Source organism: Larus michahellis, chromosome 7 (genome assembly GCF_964199755.1).
Source record: "Larus michahellis chromosome 7, bLarMic1.1, whole genome shotgun sequence".
Lineage (NCBI taxonomy): Eukaryota > Metazoa > Chordata > Aves > Charadriiformes > Laridae > Larus > Larus michahellis.
Genome location: NC_133902.1, coordinates 45,368,852 through 45,382,290, shown reverse-complemented (window position 1 = coordinate 45,382,290; position 13,439 = coordinate 45,368,852). Strand labels below are relative to the sequence as shown.

The 13,439-nt window shown below is 39.6% G+C and overlaps 1 protein-coding gene across 3 annotated transcripts in view; it reads left to right on the top strand.

Annotated features, from left to right (window-relative positions):
• Positions 1-13,439, top strand: part of CNTNAP5 (contactin associated protein family member 5) — a 296,300-nt gene that overhangs the window by 252,833 nt on the left and 30,028 nt on the right. For all 3 annotated transcript variants that reach the window (XR_012588190.1, XM_074593548.1, XM_074593549.1), the window contains exons 18-19: positions 4,982-5,221; positions 6,776-7,000. Coding sequence is in view for 2 of the 3 variants with exons in the window: in XM_074593548.1 (XP_074449649.1) it covers positions 4,982-5,221; positions 6,776-7,000 (465 nt within the window). In the remaining variant the exon portion in view is untranslated. The remainder of the gene's footprint in view (positions 1-4,981; positions 5,222-6,775; positions 7,001-13,439) is intronic.

The following is a 13,439-nucleotide window of genomic DNA, read 5'->3' as shown; positions in this document are numbered from 1 at the left end:
ATCTATGGTAGTTAAGGATGTCAACAGAGGAATGTGCCAACAGGAACCCTTGTCAGCAAAGACAAATGTAAAGCCCTGCACCTGGGCCAGAATAATGTCAGGCATCCGTACAAGCTGGGGACCGGGTGGATGGGTAGCAGCTGTGCAGAAAAGGTCCCGTTAGTCTTGGTGGAGAAATGAATCTGTACCTCATCTGAACATAGCTGTGCTTGGAGGAACAGGTTGGACTAGTTGGTCTCCAGCCTTGACTTCCAACCTAAATTTTTCTCTGATTGTACTTAATATTTACAATAAAGTCTAGGACAGAGTTACTTTATCTCAGCCAAGAGGTGAAAAGTTCTCACTCTGCAGTAAATATATTGCATTCAGTTGTCCATCCACACTTATACTGAGCCCTGAACAAAAGGGACAGAAAACTTAAGGTTTTTAGGAGTGCTTTTTCCACCCTTAGCTCTACCATATCGAAGGCCAAAACTGTCTGTGACTTTCTGAGTTTTCCTAAGAGCAGTCAGAAGAGAGGGAAACCTGGGCAGCCTCCTCATAATGACACTGTTTGTCCCCAGGTGCTCCAAGGAAAGGTGGCAGAAGTCCAAAAATACACAGATGTGACGTAATTTGTCTCTACTGAAGTTCTCATTCTAATCTCTAATAGGAAGCAGCTGATTTAATACCTCAACCACGTGGAGTGAATTTTATCCCATCTGAAAAATAAATGCATAAACAACATTGTAAAAAGGAAAGAAGCAGCAGTACATATTACTCCCTACTCTCCCTATAATCCACAACAAATTAGTTTCTGCAGCATTCTGCATACTGACAGTGATTAAGGGGTTTCCACAATTAGTATGCACATTCTTAATTAATAATCTATATAACTGACGTGATGTGCTATTTTAAAAATGTTCCAAATATTTTTTGATTGAATCTCCCTATTTCATTCCATTTAAACATGGAACTTTATTTCCACACTGGAGGTAGCTAGTCATTAAGATATAACCCTTTTTTTTTTTCTTCTCCAGAATCAATTCAAATACTTGGTAAATCTCATAAATAAGGCTCAATGTCAGAATTTAATTTAGTTTATTTATATTCTGGAAGGATTTATTGATCCTTTGGGATGAAGGAACTATATTATTATCATGTAGCATTATGATGATGATCGAATAGAGATCCACTGTAGCTTTCAAACTACGATTATTTTCCTGTTGCTTTAGAGATGTCAGCCTCTGTACAGTATATGTGAGGTGGTTCTATAACTCCCTAAAAGAACAGGTCTTTTCCTTTTAGGGAGTTATATACAGTGGATCATGCATATAAAATAAATTTGGACATTTGTAAAATTTGACTACAGGGGCAGTTGGCATATAACGTAATTTTAAAGGAATTCTGCTAATTTAGACCAATTCCTTCCTCGTAAACTGATCCTACCTGTTTTATGAATGAGTTATTTACTTAAAATTTGGACAGATTTTTCATTTTTAACGCGAGAACCAGATATATTTGGGACTGTAAGTAGTAGAAGAATTTAGCTCTTGAGGGTTTTGTATTGGTTTGTTGGGTTTTTTTTTTTAAAAAGTTGGGCTGACAAACAGACTTTTTACTTCCTATGGTTTATAGCAAAGAAAGTTGAACAGAAGCTTTCTCCAGCAATGTTAACAAAATAGTCAGTTGTCGGCAGTCACGGAGCTGTGCTTCATTTACTTCTGATCCGACAATACTGACGCATTCTGAGGAAGTTAATCAGCCTTTAAATACTTCGTAAGCATGAGAGTTAGGAAGGCCTGACTTTCCCTGGAAGTTTATCTTCAGATTGACCAACTTAGGTATTTTAGGAGATTTAGGCTTTTACTGAAGATTTTCCAATGACTAAGCACAGAGAAGGATTGATTTCTTTTTTATGTGTGTAGGTTCTTTTATGTCCAGTAAGGAATGAATTCACATTTCAGTCTTCCTGAGTGGAGACCTTGATGATGTTTCTCTCTTATTTACCCAGCTACCAGTTTTCTTGAATTATGGGAGAACATAATATTCTCTCTTAAATTTGGGGAAGGAATTTAAAAAGACTGGATTCAGAGATAAAAATGTACCATGTGTGAGCAAATATTCTCTTCCATAAGAAACCAAACCAAAAAAACCCAAATCACAACTGTCTAGTCCTTTTAGATGGAGAAAACACTGATTGTAAACCAATGCGAAGCTGTGTCCTGAAGACTCTGAAAAACGTGAACTTGAGTTGTCTCAGAGGAATACTAACCGATACATGATGACAGTGAGTTCAGTGTTTGGATGTCATGGCTGCTTATTCCAGCAGAGAAATCCAGATGTTCAGAGACAACGGCAGAACCTGGGAGTCTCTCCATGACTTACGTTGTCCCTATGCTAATTTTGAGTTGTGTGTGTTCTTGAACTTAAGCCTGTTTGGGTCATTGCTAGGGTAAAGCTGACTGCTTTGTACAACTTTGTTTGAGACTAACAAGTGTGACTTGGATATCTTCTGAGAAATATCACAGCAAGTTCCCCTACTCCTGAGTAATAATAATTACGATTCTTATACACCTGGGCTCTTTCCTTAGCTTTGTTATCAGTTACATAAAGCAAGAAAGCTCCTAATACTTCTTCACGCCGCTTCAGCCTCCCTAATCCAGTTCTTGCCAACAAAAAGTCCTTTGCTTTGTAAAGCAAATCCTCAATTCATTGGTAGAATGTTAATAATTTAGACAATTGTGTCACCAAGCTACACTATGAGTGCTCAGTTGTGAACTTCTTGCCCCTCCTCTCAGACTCTCTTGCCCCAAGGCTTCTCAGTAAAATTCAGCTGCATAAATACCTTGCTGAAAGCAGCATGGCTCATTTGACTGTCGCCTTCACTTAGCAAAGAACACCCTTAACCTTGGTGTTTATGGTCCTGAGGCTTATCCTAAAATCTGTTTTCCTGAACAAAACATTTAGGTCACATCCATGAAATTGTCCAGTCCCAACAGGCTTATTAGAGTAGGAAGAATCTGCAAAGCCTAGTCTGGGGAAGAGTTTTCTTTGTTTGTTTTCAGTTTTTCTCTCCTTCCCAGGAATGTATTTGAAGATTAGGTCTAGTCAATTGAAGAAAACTGCCCAGATGCCCAAATAATAAACAGATTTGCTTAAGCAATACTGTGTGGATATAGGATCATATCAGTGGTCTCTGTTAAGCTCTATACTCTCCAGACATTAGAAGAGGAGAAGAGTGAGGAACTTTAATTTATATGGCTTTCCAAAATGCTTTAGAGAGCAGTAAGAATATGGGTAGTGCAGTAAACATGACATCTGTGGAATAGTTCGCAATAGTTTGTACTCATTCTTTAAATGTTACAGCTGAGATTTGTATGTGTGCAGAGAGAAGAGGCAAGGAAGCTGTCATTTGTCCTTGTAATATTTGTGGTTACCTCTCATGCAAAAGAAAACAGAGTAACCAGTAACCTTAAAGGGAGAAATCACATTTCTACTGATTTGGACGTTACTGAAAATTCTTTATTGTATGTTTAGTTTTGGAGCAAAATCTCCAAAGGATTGTGTGTGCACAGTGCAGCAAATGCAGAAGGATTGATTCTTGTACTCAGAGGGCCTTTGAAATAAGTGAGCTAACATCTGCTCGCCTGAAAAGAGTAGCTAGCTAAAGAGGAATTTGAAAATATTTGTTGCTTTAAGAAAGGCATCATAAAATTAGCACGAAATAAACCTGTCTCACACATACTATCCTATAGTTCAATTATTCTAATTCAAATTCAGTATTTCTGCTATGAGTGTACCAAAAAGAAAAATATACTAGAATGGTATAGCAGAACAATCGGGTTTTGCTGAGATTGCTTTTCAGACCATTGCTTCATTCTCTTAGTTGCAGAAGTCTTGCTTTAATTGAACAATTTATGAAAAAATAGATGCTCTTCTGCAAGGACTTACCGAAAGATGTAATCTCTTATCTCATGTACTTTGATATAGAACCAACTTCTACAGAAGAATAATTCGGAAAGATAACTTCTTTCATACTACTTTTGCAGGAGAATCACCAATAAAGCTAGCATTTCAGAGCCTACAAATGCTGTTAACTCCTGAACCAGAATTAGATTTCTTAGCAGCAATCAAAATTGCAGCATCTTCAAAAGCAAAACATTGGCAACTGCCAAACAAAGCCTACAATAAGAAAAATAGTGATATTTTCACAAAGTACTTTAACAATCATCATTATTATCATTCTCGGAAAAAGTGCCTTCATTATAACACTGTAGCAATTTCATTGGGTAGATAAGAAGCTAGTTAGCTTGTAGAGACTGAACTGCCCTCCTGGGTATATCCATGCAGCTCTGGTCTCGGAAAGAAATGCAATTACGTTTAACAATTGTAATAAATAAAACCACTGTGACCCGAACTCATGTTTCTTGCCTACAACAACCATTCACATGCAACATCAGGTTGGGCAGTCATGCATAAATTCTGACTCAAGTCATTTCCCTTCAGCCAGCAGGCCTGGTGCCGAACGTGATTCATCCCTGCTATCTGGACTCATCAGCACGTGTAACCCACCTGCTGTTGGGATTAGGGTGTTATTTATACTCTGTACTATGGCAACAAATAGGAAAAAAAAAGGCATTTTAGGTCTGGGTTTCTCATGTATTAGGTGATACGCAGACATACGATAAAGAAGCTAATCTTTTCCCCAAATGAATTTGCAGTTTAAATGCCAGACAGGGCAGTAGATAAGGCAGGAAAGAGAAGAATGGCAACAAGAAAGTGTCACAGACAGCTTTTTAGTCCTTTCATAAAGATAGAGAACTTTAGTTTCCAGGGCTGTCCGTCTGTCATCTTTTGCCACTGTATGCATTGATAGATCATAGATAATATTTTAAAAAATTCATGGGTTCGTATTTGTACCTCTGGACTGGACTTCAGGACTTTGATTTCTCTGTGGACGCACCAATGAATGTATGTCCTTTTTTTCTCTCTTTTTCAGGGGGAACAGCTTCCAGACAAAAGGGCTTTTTGGGATGCATTCGATCTCTGCATTTAAACGGACAGAAACTTGACCTTGAGGAGAGAGCCAAAATGACACCTGGTGTTAAACCTGGATGTCCAGGACATTGCAGCAGTTATGGTAACCTCTGCCATAATGGAGGAAAATGTGTGGAGAAGTATAATGGTTACTCCTGTGATTGTACCAACTCAGCCTATGAAGGACCTTTCTGCAAGGAAGGTAGGCAGCGAGCTTTCATCCTACGTCCTTAGTGGTCTCTGAATTACAGCACAGTTTCACCCATGTCAGCTTGGTGTCCCCCATGTTACAAGAAGACTTTCTAATACCACCTGTCCCTTCAGCATTACTAAGTATTTATCTTAAGTGGGTTATAAGTCCTCCTTTTGTTGACTTCAGTGATGGCCTCAGAAATTAAAATGCTGTTAGTTGTACCATTAAAGTTACTAACTATTTCCCACTGTGATTTCTGTATTTGATTGCGTATAACTTGGCCCAGACATTAACAAATAGGGCTGAAATTGTTCCTAACAGTTGTCTGCCCATGACTGAATGTTTAGTTTCCTTGTTTTAAAATCTCATCCAGCTTTGTCCACCTTAACAAAACCTTGAGAGCTTTTCTTTACAGAGTTTTGGAGCAATGGTGTGACAAAAAGAGGTAGTCTTTTATGGGTATTTTTGCCATTCCTGTCACAACCCATCCAAACGTTAAGAGGTTTTTAAAATAAATGTGAAGCATTCAGGAGAAAACTGTTTTGCATGGTTCGGCCTCTGGTGAATGTGTCCTCATTGAACCTTTCTGGTGGCTCGTAGGAGATGTTGCCAACACCAGAAAAAGGAGCAGGGCAAATAAAGAACATGAAATTTACATAACATGTTCTCGGGAAGAGGAAGGAACTAACAAAACTCATGCTCAATAACAGCAAGGTGCAATGTGAGTGTTTCAATCTCCACGGCTGCCCCTCACCCCACAAACGCAACGCGTTTACTAAGTGGGCCGCATCATCTGCTGGTGTAAATCGGCTTAGTTGTACTGCAGTCCATGGAACTATGCCCACTTACATGAGCTGAGGATTCGGCACCGATGCCACGAGAGGCGTATCAAATAACCATATAGTGTCCTGTTAGGAGATGCTGCTCAAGAGGTGGAGCTGCTTTATTAGGCAAAGTACTTGCAGTCAGTCTGTAGCTGAAGATTCTGCAATCCTGACATTACTGTGCCTCATATTAGAAAAAACTGCTGGTTTTTGTCTGTGTATTTCATGGCCAGACTATGTGGTGTTTATTGGAAACACAAGTGTGGGTTGTCAGGATCTAAGCGTGCACAGGTAGATGTTTCTCTTCTTTTGGAGCTACCAAAGACAGCTTCCCTCACTGGCTGTCTTTGGGTCAATGTGTTGCTTTAATAATGGCTTTGTTTAAAAAGGAGACTGGGGAGGACAAATATATTGTCTTTACTATGGGGGGAAGACAGAGAATATTGCCTTACAAGTCAGCCGTTAGAAGATGGTGAACTGAGCATTTATTTGGCTGACAGATATTTTGGCCTGTTCTATCTCGTGAAGCTCTGATTCCAATACTAAAATAGTTGAATTTAGAGACCTGCCTCCATACACTGTCCTTCTCTGTACCAAATTAAAAAATGGTGATGTCAGCTGGGCCAGGGACATTTTGCAACATTCTGCTTCTGAGGCAGTCAGCTCATGTCCATGCCTGTCTAGGACATCTGAAAATGCAGTAGCTGAAATTATTCCCTTGGTTTATATATGCTTTCAGAGGTTTCTGCGTTATTTGAAGCTGGCACTTCCGTTACCTATATTTTCCAAGAACCTTATCCTGTCACAAAAAATGCAAGTACCTCAAGCTCTGCCATTTATGCGGATGCTGTCATGTCCAAGGAAAATATTGCCTTTAGCTTTCTCACGGCACATACTCCAAGCCTTCTGTTGTACATCAACACCTACTTTCATGAATATTTGGCTGTGATTCTCTCCAAGAATGGTAAGTACTCTTGATTTGCTACTAAAGGAAGACTGGTGGAACTTTGTTAAGGTGTTTTTTGAGAACAGTATAGAATTCCGCACTGATTTAAGTTCATTTCAATGTCTGCAACTTTATCAACTTCATGGTATTCAGTTCATGCAAATCGCCATCACTCTTGTTTATGTCCCTTTATTTGGCATTCAGTGCTGTGCTTTCCTATTCAGTCTTTGAATAATCATGCTGTTGGGGCTTAAAATGTGTTCTGACTTTCATTTGGCAAGACTGTACAATAGCAATTCCTTGCTATTTATTCCACACTGAGATCCATTAGGTCTCCAAGATAAGGGAATGAGAAATACCACGAATGTACAAGATCACTTGGTGCAGAAATATATTATCATTTTATCTTTAGCATTCTGTCTTGGCACATGTATTGCTCTTCACTGGGTTGTTTCAATGGAATATGACCAGTTTGTCTGAATATTAAAGCCAGAAAATGTTTCTAGCTTCACTGACCAAAACATAAGGTGTAAATCCATTTTCTCTTAAAAGGTACATGGTATGTGGACTTTTTGAAAACATGTACGGATTTTGGGGGCATAGGCCCTACATCTTCTCAGTAAGACTCTGGCTCCTGCGTCCTTGCAGTGCTTTCAGAAAACTCACTCCAGACGAACATCATCCTAGATAAATAAGGATGTTTGAATTATTCAAGAGTTATTTAGGCACTGGAGCACTGGAAGTGATGACTAAGCGTATTGGTGAGTCACTAGCCTGTGGCAGAACAATAGAAAGTTAATGCTATGTGGTTGAATATGTGCATTTGACCGAATGACCCAGACCACTCTGAAGCCTTGCAAATTCCAAAATAGCTAAGCTTTCAAGTTCCATGAAATGAAACTATAAGCGAGGGGAAGGTTTTATTCTCTATCTGGCCTTTGCAGTGGTTTATCTCCTGGTTATGTCGTGCAGCTAGCATTCAGGCTGGCACGCACCCATCCCTGCGAGGAGTGGCTGGGACAGTATCAGCCTGCACCAATCTCCCCTAAGCGAAGTTGCAGCAGCGTGGTGGTACTACTGAGGAAACCCATTCTCCTTTCCTGTCCAGTCCCACATTTCCATCTCTGGTTTGCTCTCGAAGGCAAATGTGTATGATTTTCAGATTTTTGAATATTCCAATGCGTGGCAGAGGTTAGCCCCTGCTGAGGTGAAACCTTGAAATCTGCTTCTCAGTTAGACTCGGGTCTCTTGATGCCACTCAGGCAATCGAAAATAGCCCTAAAGTGAATGAAAATGTAATATCCATTTAAATCACCTTTACTGCTGCCAGAGTAGTGTAAAATGACCTTATAAACATGAGTCAACTGACTTTTATTGATGAAATACAACCATAAGCAAACTGCGATTGTGAAGTTCTGGAAGGGCGACTCTCTAATAGTGGTTGGGGAAGGAGTTGGGATCAGGATACAGCGGTCCCTTGTAGCAGCTCAGCAGGAGCTGAGATAAGCATTGCATTTTGGCAGCTACACCATCTGCAGATCTCCACTTGGGTTCAGATGGAGATAGGGACTCTCAGTACTTCTGGAAATTAGGTGGAGTGGCTCTCAGCACACGCAGGCAACTTAAACAATGGTGCTTTTCTCTGATCTGTATCTCTCTCTACTCACTTGTAAAATGAAGATAACAGTAGTTTAGAGGGTTGGTGAGATGTCAGGCTCCAAAACTCTGGACTACAAAATGTAGCACTATATGCAAAGAATTATTAAGACAACTAGCTGACCTTGGTTAACTCCTCAAAGTCTCTTTCAGGGTTACTCTGTGCATGCTCTGTGTTGCTCTTTGAAGACAGTCATTTCAGTCATGTATATTCTCTGCCCTTTGTCCCAAATGTAATCATTTTTAAAATCTCATATCCTCTTATTTTTTAGTCTTGTTGGAATTGAAATTATTCCAATGAAAATAATGTTCAGATATGTTACTCTTTCCTCCTCCAAGAGGTTTATGCTTGCCATAAAGTTACTGGACTATGAATAATAATGTCCTTTGTAGCATTAAAAGTAAGCACAATTCTTTCTCTCTTATTGGCTCATTTTCAAGGAATCTTGCTGAGTCTGACATTGTATAGCAGGACCTAAGCAGGTCCCTGCTGGATAACTGATTGGTTAAATAAAGGTTAGGCTTCTGGTGAAACGGGAATGGGCATTCTCACTTAAGAGATGAGCGATAATATTCTTTGCCGTAGTCCCAAGACCCTTCCACTTGTTAAGAAACTAGATTGGAACACTCTAAGTATACTTGAATACTTCACTTTTTGTAAGTATTTTTTCAAGCTACTACTCATGTACCCTGTTATTCCTCTTCTCTATTATCCACAAAATAACTAGGCAAATTATTACTTAATAAAAGTGACAATGAGAAAAATGCTTCTGGTAATTCAGACTTCCCATGTTAAATATTTAACATAAAAGAAGTGAAAGTGTCTGCAAGGTTTATTCATAGTTAGACTATATTAAAAGTGGCTTATATGAAACTGAATTTATATAGGCAGCTATGGTCTAATCCAGTCAGGTGTGAAATGTGTCCTGTAAAAGTTAATAAATAATCACATTTAACCCCAACATTTGCACTGTTAATCTGTAATGGAGATCATATCATTACAAGATACAGTGCATATTGATTGAAACACTAGAATTGTGGTGGTAAAATGATTCATTTAGAGTTACCCAACAAGCCATGTCAGGTCTAGGAAAGCAAATAAAATCTCCTCGTGCCCACTCACAGCTTCACTGACCCAGAGCAACGCTGCCCGCACAGAAAACCCTTCCAGTGCTTGGAGCCTTAGAGGACAGGTGGTTCATGAAGGAGGTAAAGTTATGACAGATGTTCAGTACCACCATATGTCAATGTAGAAGCTACAATTCTAGACCTGTGCAGATGACCTCCTTCTATAAAATGAGATGCTCAATAGTGCTAGCAGCTAATATTTCTAGAAACAGTTCCCACTCAAAGAACTTATCTATATCACAAGGTTATCCTTACCTCTGGTTAAATGGCTCGTGTCCTGGCAGCTTATGGCTAAGTTTTTGAAAGTTGATGTTTTTAAAGATGATTTAAGGATTCTTTCCGCCATTAGTTAATACTTACGCTTCTAAATCATACATGTGCCTTTGCAAATTGTATGCAATAACTTAGCATTCTCCTCTCCTCCCCAATGATTGATGAGAGAGAAAAATATTAAGAAAGTGGTAGTGCTTCTCCTTTCTTCATTCTACCTTCTCCCCTGCAAGTAATCAAATGTGATATGAATATGATGAAGTATATTGTCTAGAAAATGTTTTCCCAAGTCTTTTGATTCTCAGCGCTCTTGGCTTTCTCCATGGAAACAATATGATTCCTAATCTAGAAAAAGAGCAGATAGCCAGCATCAAAGAAAAGAGATAGAATCTCAAACTATCCTAGAGTGATTGAAAATTTATCTATATTTATTATCTGATCTCCTAAGAAACTAAACAATTTGAGTCCTTGTTTTTCTTTGTTTCTATCCAGTACCTGTTGCCGTCACAGTGAGCTCTGTTCTCAATTTCTTTTGGAAAGCAAGACTGTGAAATTGCATAGGAAAGATTAAAGACAAGGAAAAAAGCACAGTTAAAAACAAAAGTACAACTGAAAACAGCTTGAGTAATTCTTCTGTTAGGTCTCTGATACTCAGAATATAGTAGTGGGACCTAGATCAACTCCACTGCCCTGTCCTATAAGGTCTTGAAATCAGCTGATATTTGAAGTAAATAGGAAAAGAAGTCAAAACCTGCAACAGAGGTGAGCTGAATTAACACTCTGCAAAAAAGAGGTAAATGTCATCAGTAAGAAGCTACTGATTTTTTTCTTTGTAATAAACTAGAAAGCTGCTGTAATCTCCTCCGGTCTCCAAGTCAGAAGCAGCTTTCTGTTGAAGGCACGTAAATTTTCCTCGTTGTTTTTGCCTTGCAAGTCTGTTGAGCTGCATCTCCAACAACTTCTCTCAAGCAAAAACAAAGCTTTTGTCACTCAGTGGTAAAGAAAGGCAAAAAAAAATCTAGTTCACTCTTTGAGGCAAAGAATCTTTTGATTCTGTGCATGCTGTGCTCTCTGGAGTTCAATGGGGCAAAGCTAAAATAATCAGGAAAAATGGGACTTCCCGAAACACTGGGGTGGGTTTGGGGGCTGATTTTGATGGTTCTTTTGCTTTACCACCTGTGGGCTTTAGTTTTGGGATGCGAGTACCACAGAACATAACTACTTGCTGCAGAAAAGACCTTCTAGGATATGCTAATGCTAGTGCAATAATATTATCTTTCGGGAACACCTTCTGGCTTACAACTTTCAGCACCCATTGAACAACCTTCACAGTTTATGGGACTGAAGTGGAAAATGGTGCCAAGGTTCAGGTATAGATGTTTTTAACAGATCAGGAGCAGGAAAGTGAGTTGTGTTGGGAAGTGTGGGAGACAGCTTTTGAGGAGACTAGTTTTTGAGCAACTGTCTGTGAGTGACTGAGAATTGTTCTCGGTGTAGCTCTGGTTCACAGCCATTGAATGATTTCATAGGGCAGATAGGACTATATATCTTCTAAATATAATTTTAAGCAATTGTTGTAGTTGGCCCTAAAATCTTATGTTATTTACTGAGTGAGGGGCCAGCGAGAGTTTGATTGGGAATGGTGAATGTAAAAGAAATTTTTCCCAGCTGCCTGTAAATGGGAGGCTGGCTGTGGCACCATGAGTAGAAAGGGCCGGGGTGGCCAGAGATCTCCCAATCAGTTTCTTTATGTAAATAGAGAAACTTCTGTGGTTAGAAACATCGATGATTCCTTTGATGATTCCCTGCTGTAAGCATGCTTCACAGAAAATAGGAACGCTGATTAGTTTTCACTTCAAATCCAGCACTAAAAAGTCTTTGAGGGAAGAGGTGGACTTAGTGCCAGAAAACAATTTATTTTTATTTTTTTTTAGCATATGGCACTCTAAATCTCTAAGTGTGCAAAACTAACTTGAAAGGAGAAGCAGCCACAACATTCAGCCAAGGACGCTGGCAGATTTCTTTATCTGCTTTCCAGCAGGAGAGAACTGAAAGATCTGTCTCATTAGCTGAATTCATGGACGTGTTTGTACTCATGAAGATCATTTTGCCGTACTGAAGGGTCAAGAGATGTTCTGGAGACCCGCAAGGGAAAAACAAGGGAACTGTAATTGGATTACATTGAGCAGGAAAGGCTGAGCATGCAGTTAATAATTGATCTGTGCTCTGCATATATACAGACTGCCTTTGAACTTACTGGTATCTGGCATAAAGCACCAGACCACTGGCTGCAGATAATCAGCTAGCAAGAAAACATACGTTCCCATTTGCTTGGAGGAGGTGTTTATCTCCTAGAATACTGAAGTTCTAGTTTGTATTTTGCAGTTGAAAAGTCATTTTTAGTGTTGGATTTCTGTGGAGCTGTCCTGAAAGGGGGGGGGAGGAAGGACAGAGGGTCACAAGCTCCTATGTTTAAATGGATGCTGCATTTAAATGTTCTTCAATAATTCTGAAATTAGGATCTTTATTTATATGTGTTTATTATCTTCAATAATTCTGGAATTTCGCTAATCCATAGGGATTAGCCGTATGGATAATGAAAAGGTGACTTCATCCTTCTTGCCTGATGAAATTAGGTGTTCATGTATTAGTCTTTACGAGCAAGACTGGCCTTCAGGAATCTGCGGTCGAGATCAGGGGAAAAATCTGGAGCAAGAAAGATGTACAGTTGGTGGAAGAGGCTCAGATCGCAGAATGCTTAAGCAAACTGGGCATACATAAATCCATGGGGCCTGGTGGGTGCACCCCTGAGTGCTGAGAGAGCTGGCAGATGTCATTGCAAGGCTACTCAAGAGGCAACGGGCACAAACTGAAACACACGAGGTTTCATTGAACATCAGGAAACTTTTTTACTGTGAAGGTGACTGAGCACTGACACATCTTGCCTAGAGAATTGTGGAGTCTCCATCCTTGGAGATATTCAAAAGCCATCTGGACGTGGCCCTGGCCAACCAGCTCTAAGTGTCCCTGCTTGACCAGGGAGGGTTGGACAACATGACCTCCAGAGGTCCCCTCCAACCTCAACTGTTCTATGATTCTGTGAAAGATTGCAGAAGTGTGCATTTGAAGGTAGTGAAAGTGTATGTGTATAAGCATGTATTTTGCTACAGAAAAGTCATCGTGATGCTACCATTGTATTGTTCTTGTGCTGGGATTGTTACTAAGTAAATGTTTCATCCTTCTTCTTAAGAACACAAGCCAGTTCTTTGTATGTCAATGGTTGTGGCTTGTTATGAAACTCAAATATTTCCCTTGAGAGTTTGCTATAATCAGGAGAAGGGCACTTATTAAAAGATCCAGCTTCTCCAGTCACAGGGGCTGGCATAGCCTACGAAATAGACAG